The sequence below is a fragment of the Anguilla anguilla genome, chromosome 17, assembly GCF_013347855.1.
Source record: "Anguilla anguilla isolate fAngAng1 chromosome 17, fAngAng1.pri, whole genome shotgun sequence".
NCBI classification, from domain to species: Eukaryota; Metazoa; Chordata; class Actinopteri; order Anguilliformes; family Anguillidae; genus Anguilla; species Anguilla anguilla.
Genome location: NC_049217.1, coordinates 5,640,124 through 5,664,305, shown reverse-complemented (window position 1 = coordinate 5,664,305; position 24,182 = coordinate 5,640,124). Strand labels below are relative to the sequence as shown.

General features: G+C 48.0%; 1 protein-coding gene across 1 annotated transcript in view; it reads right to left on the bottom strand.

The window, feature by feature from the left end:
* The window catches only part of xpo6 (exportin 6), a 41,596-nt gene that overhangs the window by 5,695 nt on the left and 11,719 nt on the right, over positions 1-24,182 (bottom strand). Inside the window, exons 6-19 of the mRNA XM_035398283.1 lie at positions 22,866-22,943; positions 21,281-21,818; positions 17,396-17,522; positions 16,695-16,804; positions 13,139-13,247; positions 12,944-13,036; positions 12,678-12,747; positions 11,907-12,066; positions 10,808-10,900; positions 9,992-10,136; positions 9,515-9,661; positions 4,349-4,526; positions 2,907-3,062; positions 808-922 (exon numbers count right to left, since the gene is read on the bottom strand). Of these exons, the coding sequence (XP_035254174.1) occupies positions 808-922; positions 2,907-3,062; positions 4,349-4,526; positions 9,515-9,661; positions 9,992-10,136; positions 10,808-10,900; positions 11,907-12,066; positions 12,678-12,747; positions 12,944-13,036; positions 13,139-13,247; positions 16,695-16,804; positions 17,396-17,522; positions 21,281-21,818; positions 22,866-22,943 (2,119 nt within the window). The remainder of the gene's footprint in view (positions 1-807; positions 923-2,906; positions 3,063-4,348; positions 4,527-9,514; positions 9,662-9,991; positions 10,137-10,807; positions 10,901-11,906; positions 12,067-12,677; positions 12,748-12,943; positions 13,037-13,138; positions 13,248-16,694; positions 16,805-17,395; positions 17,523-21,280; positions 21,819-22,865; positions 22,944-24,182) is intronic.

The window sequence follows — 24,182 nt, the reverse complement described above, 5'->3', positions numbered from 1 at the left end:
ACACCCTTTCACAAACCGTAAAGTACTGTACCTACAGCAGGCAGTCTGCACGGTTTCACACACTGTAAAGTACTGTACCTACAGTGGGCAGACTGCACCATTTCACACACTGTAAAGTACTGTACCTACAGCGGGCAGTCTGCACCCTTTCACACACTGTAAAGTACTGTACCTACAGCAGGCAGTCTGCACTGTTTTACACACTGTAAAGTACTATACCTACAGCGGGCAGTCTGCACTGCTTCACACAATATAACATACTGTACCTACAGCGGGAAGTCTGCACTGTTTCACACAATGTAAAGTACTGTACCTACAGCGGGAAGTATGCACTTTTTCACACAATGTAAAGTACTGTACCTACAGCGGGAAGTATGCACTGTTTCACACACCATAAAGTACTGTACCTACAGCAGGTAGTCTGCACTGTTTCACACAATGTAAAGTACTGTACCTACAGCAGGAAGTCTGCACTGTTTCACACAATGTAAAGTACTGTACCTACAGCGGGAAGTCTGCACTGTTTCACACAATGTAAAGTACAGTACCTACAGCGGGCAGTCTGCACTGTTTCACATACCATAAGTACTGTACCTAAAGCGGGCAGTCTGCACTGTTTCGTACCATAAAGTACTGTACCTACAGTGGGCAGTCTACACAGTATCACACACCATAAAGTACTGTACCTACAGTAGGCTTTAGGTCTAAAGTTTTCAAGAGGTCACACTCTGATCCTGAAATGCTTCAGCATATATCCAGCTGAATAAACGGACACTATGTGAAAAGCATGATGCTATGGTACTGTACCTGGTGAACATGTTGAGGAAGGTCTGGATGATCTGCTCGGTGAAGGGCACTCCCATCTGCACCCTGAGGCCTTGGAACAGCGTGAGAAAGAAGCTCAGCATCTCGTCCGTCACGTCTGGGAGAGAAAGGAAACAACATTTCCTGCTTCAGCTGCAGTGAACGTTCAAGAGCGCCCATGGTGCATCACCACCAACGCATCACAGACACTGCATCTCTGCTGGTGCATCACAGACACTGCATTACTGCTGGTGCATCACCACCAACGCATCACAGACACTGCATCAGTACTGGTACATCACCACCAATGCATCACAGACACTGCATCAGTACTGGTGCATCACCACCAACGCATCACAGACACTGCATCTCTGCTGGTGCATCACAGACACTGCATTACTGCTGGTGCATCACCACCAACGCATCACAGACACTGCATCAGTACTGGAGTACATCACCACCTACGCATCACAGACACTGCATCACTGCTGCTGCATCACCACCTATGCATCACAGACACTGCATCACTGCTGCTGCATCACCACCTACGCATCACAGACACTGCATCACTGCTGGTGCATCACCACCAACGCATCACAGACACTGCATCACTGCTGGTGAATCACCACCAATGCATCACAGACACTGCATCACTGCTGGTGCATCACAGACACTGCATCTCTGCGAGTGTATCACCACCAATGCATCACAGACACTGCATCACTGCTGGTGCATCACCACCAATGTATCACAGACACTGCATCACTGCTGGTGCATCACCACCAATGCATCACAGACACTGCATCACTGCGGGTGTATCACCACCAATGCATCACAGACACTGCATCACTGCTGGTGCATCACCACCAATGCATCACAGACACTGCATCACTGCTGCTGCATCACCACCAATGTATCACAGACACTGCATCACTGCTGGTGCATCACCACCAATGCATCACAGACACTGCATCTCTGCTGGTGCATCACAGACACTGCATCACTGCTGGTGCATCACCACAAACGCATCACAGATACTGCATCAGTACTGGTACATCACCACCAATGCATCACAGACACTGCATCAGTACTGGTGCATCACCACCAATGCATCACAGACACTGCATCACTGCTGGTGAATCACCACCAATGCATCACAGTCACTGCATCACTGCTGGTGCATCACAGACACTGCATCACTGCGAGTGTATCACCACCAATGCATCACAGACACTGTATCACTGCTGGTGCATCACCACCAATGTATCACAGACACTGCATCAGTACTGGTGCATCACCACCAATGCATCACAGACACTGCATCACTGCTGATGCATCACCACCAACGCATCACAGACACTGCAACAGTACTGGTGCATCGCCACCAATGCATCACTGTTGGTGCATCACCACCAACGCATCACAGACACTGCAACAGCACCACCAATGCATGTTCTAGTTTATGAATGTAGGGTTAATGTCTATCACACAAAGCTTGCTTGTAATAATATGTTCCCCAACTGTGTTTTTGTATGTTTCCATGCAATAACATTTGCCCTGCATACTAGTTGATGTAAAAAATCTGTGAAGCACCAAGACTTACATCATCCCTATGTTATTTCTCAAAAGGACAAAGGACAAATACCACAGTCAAAGTAGTACTCAGGGGGTAAGGGTTAACTCAAAGTTAATTTTTCCCCTCAGTCAACCATTAAAGTGTGCACACGTGTGTGCTTGTGTAAACGAGAAGGTGCCTGTGTGTGGGAGCGGTTGTGTGCATGTGTAAATGTGAGTTTGTATGTGTATGGAATGTGTGTTTGTGAGGGAGTGTCTCAGCGCGTGTGTCAGCATGCATGCGCATGTGTCTGCATGAGTATGAGTATGTGCGCGCGCGTGTGTGTGTGTGTGTGCATGTGTATGTGTTAGCATGTGCATGCGCGTGTGTGTGTGTGTGTGTATGTTTGCATGTGAATGCATGCAAGTGTATGTGTTTACATGTGCATGCGAGGATGAGTGTGTATGTGTGCATGTGCATGTGCGTGCATGTGTTTGCATGTGCATGCGTGCGTGCATGCATGTGTATGTGTGTGCAGGGTCCATACCTGGCTGGTGGATGAAAATGGGGAAGAGTGTGAGAGAGACCTGCACAGACTCCTGCAGGGACTGGTAGCAGATCTGCCGGGACTTGGTGGCCTCCCCAGAGATGCTGTCCACGATGTCTCTGAGCACACGCAACGTCTGGTGCAGCTCCACTTTCACTGCCACGCAGAGGAGAGGGGAACAGGAGGGTGAGGCGATGGGTCGCATGCACGCATGCATGCACTCACACGCACACACTCATGCACGCACGCACGCACGCACACAAACACACATGCACGCACACACATGCACACACGCACACACATGCACACGCATGCACATGCACTCACACACACAGTCAAAATCAGGGGTCCTCAACCTGGTCCAGCAGAGTTGCAGGATCTGCTGATTTCATAATTATTCAGCACGCAACTAATCCTTTAAAGGAGCTGAACTATACAGTTAACGCACTTCACCTGGTTTCTGGGGTCTGAATTGGCAGCCCAAATGAGGTGAAAATATAGAACGGCAGACCCTGAAAACCCTGAGGATCTCTTTAAATCCCTGAGGAGCTCTTAAAAACCCTGCAGATCTCTTGAAAACCCTGCAGATCTCTTGAAAACCCTGCAGATCTCTTAAAAACCCAGCGGATCTCTTGAAAACCCTGAGGATCTCTTTAAATCCCTGAGGATCTCTTAAAAACTTTGAGGATCTCTTAAAAACCCTGCAGATCTCTTGAAAACCCTGCAGATCTCTTGAAAACCCAGCGGATCTCTTGAAAACCCGGAGGATCTTGTCTGAAAACGTTTTTCCATGGCTATTCACTCGCTGACTGATTACCATGTTCGGATCCCTCAGGGGACACCTGTGAGGAACCCGTGGCAACAGACCTACGCAAAATGAATCCCTGATCTTGGAAACATTTCGCCACGTCCACCAAACCGAAGGTCTCGGAAAAGCGAATAATTCACCAGGGCAGGATCGTTACAGGACATGTTCGGCAGGTTGGGTTTCAGACAGCTTCCAACCTCCTAAAGATTTACAGCTTTCATCCTGCAAGGGGAGGGGGGGGGGCTCACTGTCGTCCAGGCCCATGCAGTGCTGCAGGGGGGGGGGGGGAGTATTTGGGGGGGGGGGGGGGGGACGACTCACTGTCGTCCAGGCCCATGCGGCGCTGCAGGGGGGGGGGAGTATTTGGGGGGTGGGGTACTCACTGTCGTCCAGGCCCATGCGGCGCTGCAGGGGGGGGGGGAGTATTTGGGGGGTGGGATACTCACTGTCGTCCAGGCCCATGCGGCGCTGCAGGGGGGGGGGAGTATTTGGGGGGTGGGGTACTCACTGTCGTCCAGGCCCATGCGGCGCTGCAGGGGGGGGGGAGTATTTGGGGGGTGGGGTACTCACTGTCGTCCAGGCCCATGCGGCGCTGCAGGGGGGGGGGGGAGTATTTGGGGGGTGGGGTACTCACTGTCGTCCAGGCCCATGCGGCGCTGGTTGCCGCGCAGCAGGCGGTACTGGCGCGTGAGCGCGGCCAGCAGGCTGGCGTGGCTGCTGGAGCGCGTGGGCCACTGCTGCTCGCCCTCCGGCAGGTTGGGCCACGGCAGCAGCAGCATGTTGGACAGAGAGCGGCACACCAGCACCTGGGCCTGCAGGGGAAACGGCAACACTCACATACACCTGTATACCTGTACAGCTAGCACAGCTACACAGGCCCAGACAGCAACACTCACATACACCTGTATACCTGTACAGCTAGCACAGCTACACAGGCCCAGACAGCAACACTCACATACACCTGTATACCTGTACAGCTAGCACAGGCCCAGACAGCAATACTCACATACACCTGTATACCTGTACAGCTCGCACAGGCCCAGACAGCAATACTCACATACACCTGTATACCTGTACAGCTCGCACAGGCCCAGACAGCAATACTCACATACACCTGTATACCTGTACAGCTAGCACAGGCCCAGACAGCAACAATCACATACACCTGTATACCTGTACAGCTAGCACAGGCCCAGACAGCAACACTCACATACACCTGTATACCTGTACAGCTCGCACAGGCCCAGACAGCAACACTCACATACACCTGTATACCTGTACAGCTAGCACAGCTACACAGGCCCAGACAGCAACACTCACATACACCTGTATACCCGTACAGCTAGCACAGCTACACAGGCCCAGACAGCAACACTCACATACACCTGTATACCTGTACAGCTCGCACAGGCCCAGACAGCAACACTCACATACACCTGTATACCTGTACAGCTAGCACAGCTACACAGGCCCACACAGCAACACTCACATACACCTGTATACCTGTACAGCTAGCAGAGGCCCAAACAGCAACACACATACACCTGCATACCTGTACAGCTAGCACAGGCCCAGACAGCAACACGCACATACACCTGTATACCTGTATACCTGTACAGCTAGCACAGGCCCAGACAGCAACAATCACATATACCTGTATACCTGTACAGCTAGTACAGCTACACAGGCCCAGACAGCAACACTCACATACACCTGTATACCTGTACAGCTAGCACAGCTACACAGGCCCAGACAGCAACACTCACATACACCTGTATACCAGTATACCTGTACAGCTAGCACAGGCCCAGACAGCAACAATCACATATACCTGTATACCTGTACAGCTAGCACAGCTACACAGGCCCAGACAGCAACAATCACATACACCTGTATACCTGTATACCTGTACAGCTACACAGGCCCAGACAGCAACACTCACATACACCTGTATACCTGTACAGCTAGCACAGGCCCAGACAGCAACACTCACATATACCTGTATACCTGTACAGCTAGCACAGCTACACAGGCCCAGACAGCAACACTCACATACACCTGTATACCTGTACAGCTCGCACAGGCCCAGACAGCAACACTCACATACACCTGTATACCTGTACAGCTAGCACAGGCCCAGACAGCAACACTCACATACACCTGTATACCTGTACAGCTAGCACAGGCCCAGACAGCAACACTCACATACACCTGTATACCTGTACAGCTAGCACAGCTAACACAGGCCCAGACAGCAACACTCACATACACCTGTATACCTGTACAGCTAGCACAGGCCCAGACAGAAACACTCACATACACCTGTATACCTGTACAGCTAGCACAGGCCCAGACAGCAACACTCACATATACCTGTACAGCTAGCACAGCTACACAGGCCCAGACAGCAACACTCACATATACCTGTACAGCTAGCACAGCTACACAGGCCCAGACAGCAACACTCACATACACCTGTATACCTGTACAGCTCGCACAGGCCCAGACAGCAGCACTCACATACACCTGTATACCTGTACAGCTACACAGGCCCAGACAGCAACACTCACATACACTTGTATACCTGTACAGCTCGCACAGGCCCAGACAGCAACACTCACATACACCTGCATACCTGTACAGCTAGCACAGCTACACAGGCCCAGACAGCAACAATCACATACACCTGTATACCTGTACAGCTCGCACAGGCCCAGACAGCAACACTCACATACACCTGTATACCTGTACAGCTCGCACAGGCCCAGACAGCAACACTCACATACACCTGTATACCTGTACAGCTAGCACAGCTACACAGGCCCAGACAGCAACACTCACATACACCTGTATACCTGTACAGCTAGCACAGCTACACAGGCCCAGACAGCAACACTCACATACACCTGTATACCTGTACAGCTAGCACAGGCCCAGACAGCAATACTCACATACACCTGTATACCTGTACAGCTCGCACAGGCCCAGACAGCAATACTCACATACACCTGTATACCTGTACAGCTCGCACAGGCCCAGACAGCAATACTCACATACACCTGTATACCTGTACAGCTAGCACAGGCCCAGACAGCAACAATCACATACACCTGTATACCTGTACAGCTAGCACAGGCCCAGACAGCAACACTCACATACACCTGTATACCTGTACAGCTCGCACAGGCCCAGACAGCAACACTCACATACACCTGTATACCTGTACAGCTAGCACAGCTACACAGGCCCAGACAGCAACACTCACATACACCTGTATACCCGTACAGCTAGCACAGCTACACAGGCCCAGACAGCAACACTCACATACACCTGTATACCTGTACAGCTCGCACAGGCCCAGACAGCAACACTCACATACACCTGTATACCTGTACAGCTAGCACAGCTACACAGGCCCACACAGCAACACTCACATACACCTGTATACCTGTACAGCTAGCAGAGGCCCAAACAGCAACACACATACACCTGCATACCTGTACAGCTAGCACAGGCCCAGACAGCAACACGCACATACACCTGTATACCTGTATACCTGTACAGCTAGCACAGGCCCAGACAGCAACAATCACATATACCTGTATACCTGTACAGCTAGTACAGCTACACAGGCCCAGACAGCAACACTCACATACACCTGTATACCTGTACAGCTAGCACAGCTACACAGGCCCAGACAGCAACACTCACATACACCTGTATACCAGTATACCTGTACAGCTAGCACAGGCCCAGACAGCAACAATCACATATACCTGTATACCTGTACAGCTAGCACAGCTACACAGGCCCAGACAGCAACAATCACATACACCTGTATACCTGTATACCTGTACAGCTACACAGGCCCAGACAGCAACACTCACATACACCTGTATACCTGTACAGCTAGCACAGGCCCAGACAGCAACACTCACATATACCTGTATACCTGTACAGCTAGCACAGCTACACAGGCCCAGACAGCAACACTCACATACACCTGTATACCTGTACAGCTCGCACAGGCCCAGACAGCAACACTCACATACACCTGTATACCTGTACAGCTAGCACAGGCCCAGACAGCAACACTCACATACACCTGTATACCTGTACAGCTAGCACAGCTAACACAGGCCCAGACAGCAACACTCACATACACCTGTATACCTGTACAGCTAGCACAGGCCCAGACAGAAACACTCACATACACCTGTATACCTGTACAGCTAGCACAGGCCCAGACAGCAACACTCACATATACCTGTACAGCTAGCACAGCTACACAGGCCCAGACAGCAACACTCACATATACCTGTACAGCTAGCACAGCTACACAGGCCCAGACAGCAACACTCACATACACCTGTATACCTGTACAGCTCGCACAGGCCCAGACAGCAGCACTCACATACACCTGTATACCTGTACAGCTACACAGGCCCAGACAGCAACACTCACATACACTTGTATACCTGTACAGCTCGCACAGGCCCAGACAGCAACACTCACATACACCTGCATACCTGTACAGCTAGCACAGCTACACAGGCCCAGACAGCAACAATCACATACACCTGTATACCTGTACAGCTCGCACAGGCCCAGACAGCAACACTCACATACACCTGTATACCTGTACAGCTCGCACAGGCCCAGACAGCAACACTCACATACACCTGTATACCTGTACAGCTAGCACAGCTACACAGGCCCAGACAGCAACACTCACATATACCTGTATACCTGTATACCTGTACAGCTAGCACAGGCCCAGACAGCAACAATCACATACACCTGTATACCTGTACAGCTAGCACAGGCCCAGACAGCAACACTCACATACACCTGTATACCTGTACAGCTAGCACAGCTACACAGGCCCAGACAGCAACACTCACATACACCTGTATACCTGTACAGCTAGCACAGCTACACAGGCCCAGACAGCAACACTCACATACACCTGTATACCTGTACAGCTAGCACAGCTACACAGGCCCACACAGCAACACTCACATACACCTGTATACCTGTATACCTGTACAGCTAGCACAAGCCCAGACAGCAACACTCACATATACCTGTATACCTGTACAGCAAGCAGAGGCCCAAACAGCAACACACATACACCTGCATACCTGTACAGCTAGCAGAGGCCTGGGCTGTCTGGTATATACACACACATACACCTGTATACCTGTACAGCTACCACAGGCCTGGGCTGTTATAAGTCCCTGAGTCAGGAGTTAAACACACAGCATACACAGGGGGCACAGGGGCATACACGTCTACAAATTGTCTTGCAAGATGGGAACAGGATCCCAAATACATGTAAAATTGGCCAAGAAACTACAAATGGGAAACGGCATAACACAACATTATAGTAATGACATTATACTATGTATGGGATGCTAAACGAAATTTGGGAAATTAGAAATTACACTGCGTATGGAATATTACACTACATTTAGGACATTACACTACGTATGGGGTATTACACAACATTAGGCAAATCACACTACGTATTAAATAATACACAACATTAGGGATATTACACTACACTTGGGAAATTACACTACGTATGAGATATTACACTACATTTGGGAAATCACATTACATGTGAGATATTACACTAAATTTGGGAAAATACACAACATATAAGATATTACACTACATCTGGAAAAAGCCCAGTATGGGCCTATGGTTTCTCTGCTGCAGTGCAGCAGTGTGGGGTTTGTCACGTCCTAACACTGAAGGTGGGGAGAGGATGTGGCCGGCGGTTGCAGGCTCTGACCTCTGGGGGGAGCCTGCGAGCCAGGCTGTCTGTGACCAGGTTGAAGATGTTCTGCACAGCCGGGACGGTCACCAGGAAGACGGGCCGCACCGTGGTGGCAATGGACACCATTAGGTGGCACGCCGACAGCAGCAGCTTCTCCGGCACCTGGAAGGATGGGGGGAGCAGAGATGGGGGTAAATTATGGCAGGGTGACAGGATAGCGTCACTGAACATGGGTGACGGCAATCGCCTAATCATCCTAGAACATGCAGGAAATAATTGATGCAAAGCCAATAAATTGTTTGAAATCCTAGCTGACATATGCAGTACTTGGGTCTCATTGAGGAAGCAATTTTTTTTATTCAGATAAGATACTTCATAGTCAACGAATACTGAACATTAACGTACGTACCTTGGCACTGATGAGGGGGGCTGGAGGGGGGGTTGGGACATACGTACCTTGGCACTAATGAGGGGGTTTTAGGACGTACGTACCTTGGCACTGATGAGGGGGGCGGTGGCGTCCATGGCAGAGGTGATGAGGTTGATGAAGCGCGCCTGGTTCTGCCGCTGCACCTCGCTGTAGAACTGCGCCAGCCAATGGGAGTAGGCCTGCAGGGCAGCCAGGGACTGAGCGTGCCTGGAGACACACAAACACATGGCTAGGGATGTGTGTGTCTGTCTGTCTGTCTGTCTGTCTTTCCATCCATCTGTCTGTCTGTCGCGTTTCACACACAAACACACAGCTAGGGACCCGCCCACCTGTCTGCGGTCTTAGTCAACCTGCTGATATTTTACATCCGAAACACAAATTTATTGATGATTTTTTTCCTGAAAGTTACACATCTTTCTTGTGTGAAAAGATTTATTTCAACCTGTGTAAATATGTAAACTACTTTTAATTCTCGGTGCTGCAATAAAGGGACTACTGAATATTTAAAGATCCGCCAATCATGAAAAGGCACAGACTTCCTGAAGTTCGTTTGCCGGCTTTGTGAGCAATGTGACACATTTAACTGAGCGATTTTGCTCTGAGTCTCACACATTTTTTTTTTTTTACAAGGCTAAGTTGATTTTTCACAATTTACAGTTACTGCTGCGTGCTCCCCATAGATCGTGTCATCTCTGCACACATAACAGCAGCCAGAGCGGTGTGGCTTGCGCTTACGCCTGGAACGCGCTAGAACAGGTGACGGCGTGCTGAGAAACGCAGCGTCGGGAAGGGCCCCTCTCCCCCGAAGCTGGCTCCAGGGGGACAGGTTTGAGCCGCAGTGTGTGAGGAGGACCCCCCGGGGGGGCCCCGGTACTCACACGTCGATGAGATCGGGCTTGAGCACGGACGGCACGGCCGTCTCCAGGTCGTACAGGCTGATCTGGGAGCCGTAGCAGGTCACCTCCACCAGCCTGGGGTGGGGGCGGGGAGAGAGCACACACCGGCAGATTAACACACAGGGAAACACAGTGTCTACAAGATGGACAGTCTGCCAAGCTGAAGAGAGACAAGTCTCTGAATTAGCCAACAGAATGATCGATGAACTCGATGTCTCAAATTTCCACTAAATTTACCAGGAATGGTAATGGACCTTTGGTGGAAGGATATTTGATAAATATTCAGGTAACAAAACACTAGCAATAAAAGTGTCCATTTTTGGCCATATAGGAACCCCCCCCCCACGATACAACCTTGGCTGCAGCGTATATCTGAATTTCTCTATGCCTATGTGATACAGAATACAAAAAAAACTATGAAAAGAAAGCTGCAATAATTTTTTTATATTCATATTTTTAAGAAATACATACGGAAAATATGAAATGTAAACCTCACTGTCCATCTCCGAAACAAAAACCAAATCCAAAAATATAAATGCAAATACTTAAAGAAATTCACTGCAATACTAAAATCAACTGCAAACAAATGAGTCTTTTAAAAAAATTTTTTTGATCAAATACAATACATACTGTCCGAAACTACAAAGTTGGAATAACAAACCAGCAACAGATAGGATTCTCTGAATTTCTACTGTAAACAGTGGGGGCCAGTTTCCACTTCTATCCTCCTTCCTGGGGAGGCGCTGGAGAGCCAGGGGAGTGGTTTTACACTCAGGCACAGAGAAGAAGCCGCGTGACGGCTCTCTGATTTAGCTTACAGTTTAGCTTAATTTACAGGCATTTAGCAGACGCTCATATCCAGAGCGACTTACGTTGTGTCCGATTATACAGCTGGATATATACTGAAGCAATGCAGGTTAAGTACCTCTCGCTCAAGGGTACAACGGCAGTGTCCTACCGGGGAATCGAACCTGCGACCTTCAGGTTACAAGACCAGCTCCTTAGCCGTTACACTACACTGCCGCCTATTTGAATAAAGATCAGATTTAAACGCGCGGAGGCCGCCGGGCCCGGTCCTCACCTCTCCACCACGGTGAGGGCGTCGTTGAAGCGCGCGGTGAAGACGTCGCCGATGAAGTACTCGGCCAGCCGCCCCACCGCCTGCAGCAGGGAGCTCAGGTCCCGCAGCGCGCAGTGCAGCCGCCGGCAGTCGTTCTCCGCCGTGATGTTCAGCCTCCGGCCTGTAGGGGGCGACAAACGTACACACAAAAAACTGGGTTAGAAAAGCAGCACCAACAGTACAGTACTCAAATGGAATCTTTCGATGTTCCTCGACTGAAGAATGTTATATCAGTGCCGGGCACGCTGGCCTTTGTTAATCTCTCTGGGGGGCAACATAGCTCAGGATGTAAGAGCGGTTGTTTGGCAGTCGGAGGGCTGCCGGTTCGATCCCCCGCCCTGGGTGTGTCGAAGTGTCCCTGAGCAAGACGGCTAACCCCTAATTGCTCCCAACGAGCTGACTGGCGCCTTGCATGGCAGCATTTCACCTTTGGTGTGTGTGAATGGCTGAATGAGAGGCATCTATTGTAAAGCGCTTCGGATAAAAGCGCTATATAAATGTAGTCAATTTACCATTTACCATCTCTCAGAAATAAACGGCTCAAAACACCAATTCTGGTTCACTCCAAAAATGGACCACATTTTCATTAAGATTCCCCAGCTGCAGCTCATTAAAAATATCAGAACACACAGAAGATCAGGCAGGTATTTTCATTGAGAAGCGGGCCAGCTGTTGTTGTGTACCCTGGTGCACTACAACGAATTTCACGGCTCACGTGAAGCTGCTCCTCACCTGTGCCGGTGGTGACGATGAACTGCTGCAGTCCCAGGTACACGTCCAGGTTCTCCTGCAGCACTGGGTACTGGGACGGCACACAGAGAGCGTAGCGTTAGCACCTCTTCCGTACACAGCGCAGCGCGCTCGCTAGCTACCCAGCTGCTAAGTGTGCTTAACACATTCCACTCTTTAACACAGGCAGACTCCGCCAGTTCACAAAGACCACACGTCTAACTCTCTCCGGCTTCTCGTCCCCTGTAGGCCTGGTAGACGGGACTCACCAGTGTAGAGAAGGCATGAGAGGGTAGCAGCTCCATCACCTTGGCAACCACCTCCAAACTCTGCCTCAAGTACCGCTGCCACTCTGTCTGTTGCTATAGAGACCAGGGAGACATGAAGATGCCTGCTGGATTAATCTTCGATATCCTACACAGTTCAGGTGAAAAGTGCTTTTTGAATAAAGAATCTGCACTCACGTCATCATCCAGCGTCTCGTCATCGAGCTCCTCCAGCTGGACCTGGTTGTATCGGAACTGGATCCTGTTCAGAACCTCCCTCAGGAGCAGCACCAGGGCATCCTTATACCTGCAGGGCAATGGGGCGGGCAGTCAGCCGATACCGCACTGCATACTACGGCCCGATCAATACGGTCCATATGGACCCGTAGCCACATAGCTCAGGAGGTAAGAGCGCTTGTCTGGCAGTCGGAGGGTTGCCGGTTCGATCCCCCGCCCTGGACTTGTCGAAGTGTCCCTGAGCAAGACACCTAACCCCTAGTTGCTCCCAACGAGTTGATTGGTACACCTTGCCTTTCGCCATTGGCGTGTGAGTGTGTGAATGAGAGGCATCAATTGTAAAGCGCTTTGGATAAAAGCGCTATATAAATGCAGTCCATTTACCACTACATGGCCAAAAGTATGTGGGCACCAGACATCCAACATCTCATCCAAAATTATGGGCATTAATATAGAGTTGGACCCCCTTTTGTTGCTATAACAACCTCCACTCTTCTGGGAAGGCTCTATACTAGATGTTGGAGCATTGCTGCAGGGATTTGCTTCCATTCAGCCAGAACAGCATTAGTGAGGTTGGACACTGATTGGGTGATTAGGCCTGGCTCGCAGTTGGCCAATTGACCCTAAAGTTGTTGGATGGTGTTGAGGTCAGGGCACTGTGCAGGCAAGTTAAATTCTTCCTCACCCTTCTCAACAAAACCATCTCTATATTGACCTTGCTGTGTGCCCAGGGGCACTGTCATGCTGAAACAGGAAAGGACATTCCCTAAACTGGTGGGGAAGCACAAAATTGTTTAGAATGTGATTGTATGCTGTGCCATTAAGATTTGCCTTCACTAGAACTAAGGGGCCTAGCCCAAACCATGAAAAACAGCCCCAGACCAAGGGGTGTCCAGATACTTTTAGTCATACCATACATCATACATCCATCCTTATCTATACACGCTTATCCTGGGCAGGGTCACGGGGGGTGCTGGAGCCTATCCCAGCGTGCATTGGGCGAGAGGCAGGAATACACCCTGGACAGGCCGCCAATCTATTGCAGGGCACACACACCATTCACTCACACACTCATGCCTATGGGCAATTTAGCGTCTCCAATTAGCCCACCTACATGTCTTTGGACTGTGGGAGGAAACCGGAGTACCCGGAGGAAACCCACGCGGACACGGGGAAAACATGCAAACTCCACACAGAAAGGCCCCAAGCCAAGATTCAAACCCATGGCCTTCTTGCTTTTGAGACGACAATGCTGTCCAACCATTTATACAGAATTCCAATGGGATTTTTGACAGATTAAATTGATTATTCTTAATTGAAAACGATCTCTCGCCGTCTCTCACCTTCTCATACACACACATACACAGACAGACAAAATCACACACATAAAAACTGACACATAAACACTGATGCATGTACATCTTTTGTAACCTCAGTGTATTTATTAGGTTTTCAACATTGTATTATGAATACAACTGAATTCATTTCTTTATAAATATAAAATAAAGCTTTAAGCACAGAAGTCGTGGATCTGAATTGCTCATTTACAGCATGTTCAATAATGCCAACATACAATGGTGCAACATGTGAATGTAGAGAGATGGCAAACGGCAGGCAGGAGACTGTTAAAAAGCCTCCTCAAACCATTCCACTTTTCCCCTTATGTACCCAAGAATCAAAGAAAAACCTCAAATCAAAGAAAGACGATTGGAACAGAACAGCTATAACAACGACGACCCTGCTGGCATTATTTCTGCAGGCCTACCACACCACTTTAAGCACTGCAGCACAGCTGGCTGCAGACTCACAGGTAGCTTGCATTACCTACTGTTCACTTTTAAATGGTGTACCAAGATCTTTATTCAGGGCCCACTGTACCACACCATCGATGACACCAACATAGGCTTTCCAGCAACACCAATCCGCCATATATGGAAAACCAAAGGCTTACATAATGCTGTTGCAACTCAGAAGTTGTAGTAGCATTCCAAAGAATCAGAATCAGAATGACTGCAACAGAGCTACAGGGACAATAGCATTGCCTCTTCATCAAAACACGCTGACTCACTGTCAGCACAGTAAACACAGTCAATTCTCCTTTGGAAGTCTGATAATGGGCACGCTTACTGTAAACCGCCCAACAAAGTCAAATGTAAACTTTGCAGCGCTGAGCCAGCACCAACAGCACTGACAGAATGTGAGGTCATGCAAGGTATAAACACTCAACAGTGACCGAGTGTGCGGCTACGCGGCGGCTACGCTAACAGCTCGAGTCTAACCACACCACATCTCAGCAAACACCAACGAGAGCTTCCACTCTGAACAAGGTGTGACAAAACTAGGCAACAAACCTGACCAGCAGTGTTCCTATTCTTATTAAAGAAAAGCTTTCTTGATTTTCTTAGTTGCTAATTATATAAAACATTTATTTAATATTTTGCCTTCCAATTCTTGTAGAATATACGTAGCAAAAAAGATTCATTAAACTCAACACCTTATTAGGCCTATTGTATCCTCTCAACACGTTCGCCTTAAAGAAGACTGAAATTCGGCAAATGATCTCACCCCCACACAATCTTGTTGTTTACACACGTAAACACTTTTTTTTTTCTTTTTTTTAGTGTAACCACTTAGCGATTTTCCGAGTTTTGCCCATCCGTAGTTAAAACCAAAAGAGTTTCAGTCTTCAATGTACAGCCCACAGTAAAATAAGTTACTGGTCATGGAAATGCAGGAGCACACATCTCTCTCCGGGACACACTCCTTTAGAATTGAAATCTTTTTCCAGCTCCTTTATTGAATCACTTCTCAAGTTTGTTGTCTTTGCCTGATTTGGTTCTCTGACTGGGGGTGAGCCTGACCCCCCCCTGAACAGGACTGTTTGACCGAGCGGAAAGATAATTGTCCAAGGTCAGTCCAACCTCACAACCATCTTTGGAATACAGGTCACAAGTAAAGGGGGACCAAATCGCACAGGGTTAAGATTCTGCGTCCTGAACCTTAAGACCATGTCCACTTATGTGCCTACATACATCAGACACTGAAATACTATGTACAACAGATTATTATATTTTTAACCTATTCTTTTGCACTACTCTTTTACTCTAGTATCTTGTATACTTTTTATACTTTAACTTTGTAACTGTTTGAGTTGTGTGATTGTCTTGTCCGACTATCTTTCCGTCATCACACGAGAAGTTCCTCACAAGGAAAATAAAGTATCTTGAATGTTATTATTTTATGTTAACTCTATTCAATACAGTGCATTGAATGCAACCTTTACAGAGTGTCTAAGTGTACATTCCGGTGCTTTCGTTATGGTGTCTGTGTCTTTTTGGAAAGCACTTCGAATGCACTGTGGAAGTCACTTTTTAATACGCGGACCAAAAATAACAATTTGCACAAGACACAATTTTCTCTACAAACAGACGCACTCACACACAAAGGTCACAACGAAAGTGAAACCGATTCAAAATGGTCTTCCCTTGTAAACACTGCCTAAAGTTTCTGCCTTTACCTGTTCAGCACGCTGTCTCTGTCAGCAAGCCGGCTCTTTATTTTGGTGGTCAGGTAGTCCAAGAAGATGGTCCAGATGTCAAGGCAAGCAAAGTAGCCTTCGTGAGTGGGCTGCAAAAAGATTGTTTTTTTTTTTGTTAACACAGACCCCAAAACTCCATATATTCACTGGAAAAGGGAACCTTCTGTAAAATCATAGCACATTTTTTTGCATGTATAAACACAAGCTTTTCTTATTGCTTTCAGCACAGTTCTTGGCATGTGCGGTACCTGGTGTAAAGTGTATATGATTAGCATGTGAGGTACTTGGTGTAAAGTGTATATGAGTAGCATGTGAGGTACCTGGTGTAAAGTGTATATGATTAGCATGTGCGGTACCTGGTGTAAAGTGTATATGATTAGCATGTGCGGTACCTGGTGTAAAGTGTATATGATTAGCATGTGCGGTACCTGGTGTAAAGTGTATATGAATAGCATGTGCGGTACCTTGTGTAAAGTGTATATGATTAGCATGTGCGGTACCTGGTGTAAAGTGTATATGATTAGCATGTGCGGTACCTGGTGTAAAGTGTATATGATTAGCATGTGAGGTACCTGGTGTAAAGTGTATATGATTAGCATGTGCGGTACCTGGTGTAAAGTGTATATGATTAGCATGTGCGGTACCTGGTGTAAAGTGTATATGATTAGCATGTGAGGTACCTGGTGGAAAGTGTATTTGAAGAGCAGTGCGAGGAATTCCACCACAGGAAACTGAGCGTTGGACTCTATCCTTCTCAGGTGAACACTGACAAACAGCCGCAGGAAGTCCGTGAACTTCTCCACATAACTGGGTAAGAAAGGGAAGAATAAGAACACAATAGACCATCTGATTAGTATTTAGACAGAAAGCAAACATTAACAGGCAGCCAGCTGAAATGAATATCTTAAATGTGTGTGTGTGTGGGGGGGGGGGGCGCAAATAACAGAGGTGATGCAGAGTTCCTTTCCACAGACCAGACCAGAGCTATAGCTGGTATGTGTGTGACCTTAACAAATGGGGAGACAAGAATAAATAACTTGTAACAATGTAAAACCAGTGTTCCTTGAAGATAACGTGAACCAATTTAAAGAACTCCAACGAATTTCCCAAGAATGGACACATAAACTTTGCAATGGCAACTAAAATAGGAACCAGATCCTCTCTCTTTCTCTCTCTGTGCATGCATCTGATGTGTGTACATTTTCACTTCACCAGCAGGAAGTAGCACACTCCTACCACAGCGCGTCACCATCAAGCATCGCAATAACCATCAAACGTGTTGCTGTGACACGCTCCACTATTAAAGCTTAAATGTGATTAAATTCTGCTGACTGCAAGCACAGTACTTATTAGGGCTGAATGATACATAAAATAACCCCCTAAAACCCACTTACAACCCACAGCTTTTTGTAAGACCCCCCCCCCCCGCCCCCGTCCCCAGTCTTAAATAAACCCCATTAACAGCAAAATTATAAACAGCACAGACGTGGTTCAAAGCTTGAAATAAAGAGGACATTTGTACCAAAATGACCAAACCCTGATCTTACAGGAGCCTCACATACAGGACACATTCATTCTAAAAAACAAAAAATAAATCCAAAAATCGTTTCGAGTTTTCTTAATTTTGTAGTGAATACATGTACTTCTGATTCTGGACAAAACCAGAATTCTTCTTCCAACCGTACCTCAGGATGTCTAAAACACCAGGAAAGAGTTTGGAGTCAACTGAACAAAGCGGTAAAATTTGACATCCGTTTTCCCAAAGGTGGGCCCAAATCTCCCAAAAACCTCACCAAATGGGTAGATCACAGAGAGAGTCAATTCCTTCAGGTAATAGCTTGCTTTCAGGCAATTTACTCAGCACTGGAATGTCTAGTTGAGATCATTTATTCACCGCGTTTGAAATTTTATTTACATACATAGAGAGACACATTTTCAAGTGCTCCTGAAAGCACTTTCAGCTCAATTGAAATAATGAATCAACTTTTCCTAGTCTATGTACAAAGAGTGGATTGATTGCCTATGGCTCAGAGGGGGATTTTGATTAAGTAATTTCCATTACTGTAGTATTAGCAGTTGTTTGACTTGTCGCAGACAGTAATTAGACGATAAAATACCATAATTATCAACCTGGGCTGTCAATGTCAGTCCTCCTTTGAGGAAGAGGACTGCTTTATCATTCCTTTTTCATCTCTAGTTGTTTTAGCTACTGATCGAGACAGGTTTTTTGCATTAGAGTCTAAGCTTTACAATGATATACCGGTTATAGCCCTACACCCTGAATCAATAACAAATAAAGCAATAATTTAAGCCAATGTTATTTTCTTCATGGTCATTGAGCTTTAAGTGTAATTAGAAGAACCACCGTCATGGGATGTGTAATCATTTTTTTTTACTCATACCTAATACCATCATACCACACCTGGTTGTCAATGAAACGTCAGGGGCCATGGGAATTTGCTTCCAGGAAAAAACTAGAAATACCGCCCTGCGGTTGTAAGCCTCCGCCAACCAGTATTGAATAATGGGCAGAAAAGTGTTTTTGCAGAACATTATGATGTCACAGTGAAGTTGACCTTTGACCGTTTGGATATAAAATGTCATCACTTCATCATTTTATCCTATTAGACATTTGTGTGAATTTTTTTAAAATCATAATTAGCGTATGAATTCTTATGAGTTATGGCTAAAAACGTGTTTTGTGAAGTCACAGTGACCTTGACCTTTGACCACCAAAATCTAATCAGTTCATCCTTGAGTCCAAGTGGACGTTTGTGCCAAATTCGAAGAAATTTCCACAAGGTGTTCCTGAGATATCGCGTTCACGAGAGAATGGGACGGACGTGAGGTCACAGTGACCTTGACCTTTGACCACCAAAATCTAATCAGTTCATCCTTGAGTCCAAGTGGACGTTTGTGCCAAATTTGAAGAAATTCCCTCAAGGCGTTCCTAAGATATCGCGTTCACGAGAATCGGGACGGACGGACGGACGGACGGACAACCTGAAAACATAATGCCTCTGGCCACGGCTGTGCCGTCGCGGAGGCATAAAAAAAACAAAACATCATGATATCTATTGGGTGCGGCTAAGACAGCCAATCAGCAGGAAGGCTTTGCAGCATCCATTCCATGATTGACAAAAGAAAAAATCACATTATCACATAGAAGCTGTACGTCTTATCAACACCCAATAGACATCAGTATTTTTTTTTCCCATAAGCACTTCAAATGGCCTCTGATGTTTGGTTGTTTACTACCGCGTGAAGTATGTTTAAAGAAAACCACCCAATGGCAGTGATTCGTATTACGCTTAAACAACCATGATTCGCTACATCGCACAGCCCTAGTACTTTATCTGCTCAAGTTCCCAAGACAGCCTCACTTGGTATTTCTTAGCCTCAGTGCTAATGCTCTTCTACTTATTTTGAATTCTCAAACAACGAAAAAGCATTTAAAAGTGGTGCGGTAGGCCAACGAAACCCACGAGCTGCGTGCGCGGACGTACTGCTCCGAGTTCCTACTGATCAGTGGTCTCGGAGACTTGCGCGTAACCACAGAATGAATGAATAACCTGTTCATCCTGGTACGGTACGCGTGGAGTTTTTCCTTTTTCTTACGGCTGAGATTAAAACTGGGTGTGGTTTATCACAATCAGGTGCGAGGTGATAACATCCCAGCGGTGTCACGTATTATTTTGAATGTAATGTAAATATTTTACAAATCCATGAAGACCAAACATTCTGACAGTACCCAAAGACCCATGGGTCCCCACTGCATAGGCTACACATTGAAACATTCCATTACCCACATAATCCAGTATATACTAAACTGCAGCTTCCTGGCCATAAGGACAGAAGCTCAGAGCACATCTTCCACACTACTTCCACATTCCAACAGAAGCATGAGCTAGTGGGATATTTTGCTGACTAAGTTTGCAGATGCCAGTGGCTCTTAGTTAGTATAGAGCTGCTAGACTGCCCCCCACACTTTAAACTGCCATCACCTGCCCTTTGAACTGTCACCTTGCAGCCAATTGGTGGAAAGCAGCAATTACCAAAGGAAGCCACGCCCTTACCTGAAGCCGACCCGGCCTTCGCCCAAATTACAAATCAGTCAGCAGGGATGGGGGCTAAGCATGCACCGTCACTCACCTGCAGTGCCTACCTGTTGGCGCCCCCTAGGTACAATACGCAAAAGCACCACGAGGGCATTCTAGCTAGCCCCCTTCCAGAGGGACGGCACCTCTCGGCCCAGAGAGAGACGTGCCTTCAGGTGCTTGGAGTGGAGAACGATCCTGACAGGACGGGACTTGCCTAATCACCCAGCCCTCGAGGAGGAAGCTTGTCTGGCCTCGCCCAGCAGGCCGAATGCTTCCAGGAATCCTCCCTCACTCCACTTCTCCTTCCTTCACCATTTCACTAGCTACTGGCTACAGGCTAGCTGAGGTTTCTACCATGTTTTGTTGACCTGAGCTACAGCTCCTGGAAGCTGTAGCTCATTAATACACGGTTCCCCGGACGGTGCGACCCTGTGGAGAGTGTCAGGGGCGCGGTTGGGGCCTTACCCCTCGTCCAGCTCCTCCAGCCTGCTCTTGACGGTGTGGGCGTTGTTCTCCCGCGTCAGCTTCTGCAGCAGGAAGAAGGTCTGCTGGAACATGCGCAGGAGGTACTCCTCAAAGTCCAGCGGCACGCAGTTCTTGGATATGAGCTCGTTGACGCAGGTCATGGCCAGCACGCCCAGCCGCGCCCGGTCCGCGCGGCCCGCGCCCGGCGCCTGCGTGGTGCTGCCGTTCACCGGGCCCCCGGTGGAGCCGCCGTTGGGCGAGGAAGAGGACGAGGAGGAGGAGGAGTAGATGGAGGGCCCCAGCTTGCCCTTGAGGCCCCCGCCTCCCCGCAGGTCGCAGCCGAACCGGGCGAAGTGGAAGACGGTGGCCAGGAGGGAGGGCGTGATGCTGGTGGAGAGGGGGATCCAGCTGAAGAGGTGGGCCAGGCACTCCAGGGCCAGGGAGCAGAGCTGCAGGTCCTCCTGCTCCAGCTGGGGCAAGGGCTGGGACAGCAGCTTGGAGTGCACCGTTCCCTGGAGCAGACTGCCCAGGAGCTCTCCTGCAAGGGGCATCGGAGCACGGCGGTCAGCACACGCCTTTCCCGCCAAAAAAGGGACCTGTCTCCAAGCCCGAATGGCCACTGAATCTGCCTGTGTTTGAAGAGTTCCTCACTTAAGCGCTTAATATTAAGTCACTGGCTGGCTAAAGAGGCCGCACAGCTCGTTTCCAAGGCCCAAACTGGCTACAGATTGAAAGGAAATCGCTAAAACCAGCAGAGACAGCGGCCCTCCAGGACCGGAGGTTTGAATGGTAAAATGGTAAATGGACCGCATTTATACGGCGCTTTTATCCAAAGCGCTTTGCAATTGACACAGTTTGACGCCCCTGCTTTACCCCTACAGCCAGTCACCCGTCACTGTGGGGCTCGCCAGCGACAGTCAGCGCTGGCAACGCCAGGGATGCTAGCAGTCTGTCTTCTAGGTACACAATTTCTCCCGATTACTCAGGATATGGTGATTTTTCTCATGCAGAGATGTCTCAGGCGCAGGCAGAGGACGTGGGTGAGTCCTAAGCACACACACCAAGAGCTCTGCGCTCTTTGACAGCTGATAGGAGGAAATAACATTCAGCAACCACATGCTAGTGATGCCAGAGACATTAAGAGTCTGAAAATCAGTGCCTGCCAGGAGGGCGGGGCCCGAGGCCTATTAGTGGAGCTGTCTGTCACTCTGGGCGCTTCATGAATGTTACCATGACAGCTCTTATGACATGCGATATGCATCTTCAAATCAGAGCATTGGAATAAATGATGTAATAATGGATTCTACTACTAGTTCTACTACCAACAATAATAATGTACAGAGGAGACAGAATCTTGTAGTTCAGTAACAAACATGAATTGTTTGTTGACGTTCTGCAAAGTCTGTCCACACTAATCACCGTCATGCATCTTTTCCCACTACTCATGAATAAGTTCCTGCAGCATTGACATTAATACATGAATATCTATTAGCACCATGCAGAAGCTAAACATTAATATGACAGCATAAAGTCCCTTTTGCTGGAATTTAAAGTCCTCTGAGAGGCCGGGGGAATGCCATCTTACCGCTGTCTCCTGACGTGGGGGAGGGGGGAGGGGTGCTGGCTGTGACGCTGTGCTTGTCCCAGATGGTCTCCAGAATACCTGCGGGGCAGCAAGAATGGGCTCACATAAGTACGGGGGGGGGGGGGGGGGGGTACTGAAACAGCTCCCCTCTGGCCCGGCAGCATATGGTAGATTTTAACCAGCTGATTTAACCTGAACACTAGAACACACTACGAGCAGATTTAACCTGAACACAGCACTAGAACACACTACACACAGATTTAACCTGAACACTAGAACACACTACGAGCAGATTTAACCTGAACACAGCACTAGAACACACAAGCAGATTTAACCTGAACACTAGAACACACTACACACAGATTTAACCTGAACACAGCACTAGAACACACTACACGCAGATTTAACCTGAACACAGCACTAGAACACACTACACACAGATTTAACCTGAACACAGCACTAGAACACACTACACACAGATTTAACCTGAACACAGCACTAGAACACACTACACGTAGATTTAATCTGAACACTGCACTAGAACACACTACACGCAGATTTAACATGAACACAGCACTAGAACACACTACACGCAGATTTAACATGAACACTGCACCAGAACACACAAGCAGATTTAACCTGAACACTAGAACACACTATGAGCAGATTTAACCTGAACACAGCACTAGAACACACTACACGCAAATTTAACATGAACACTGCACCAGAACACACAAGCAGATTTAACCTGAACACTAGAACACACTATGAGCAGATTTAACCTGAACACAGCACTAGAACACACAACACGCAAATTTAACCTGAACACAGCACTAGAACACACTATGAGCTGATTAAACCTGAACACAGCACTAGAACACACTACGAGCAGATATAACCTGAACACAGCACTAGAACACACTATGAGCAGATTTAACCTGAACACAGCACTAGAACACACTACACACAGATTTAACCTGAACACAGCACTAGAACACACTACACACAGATTTAACCTGAACACAGCATGCACTGAATGCACACCAACCCACTCAGAAAATGAAATTACGGCTGACACCCCCCACACACTTCGCATCGACGTTGTGAGCATGCAGTATTGCATTCATTGCTCTACAGTACAGGTATGCTATAAGGAACCCCTACTCTTAAATTACCCCCCCCCCCACCCAAAATGGCCGTCACTGCCTCCCTCGTAGACAGAGCGCCACAGCTACCCGGTGATTCCAGGAAACACTGTATTGCAACACACCCCAATTACAGGGTTGTAGGTACGGAGCATCTGCTACACAAAGAATA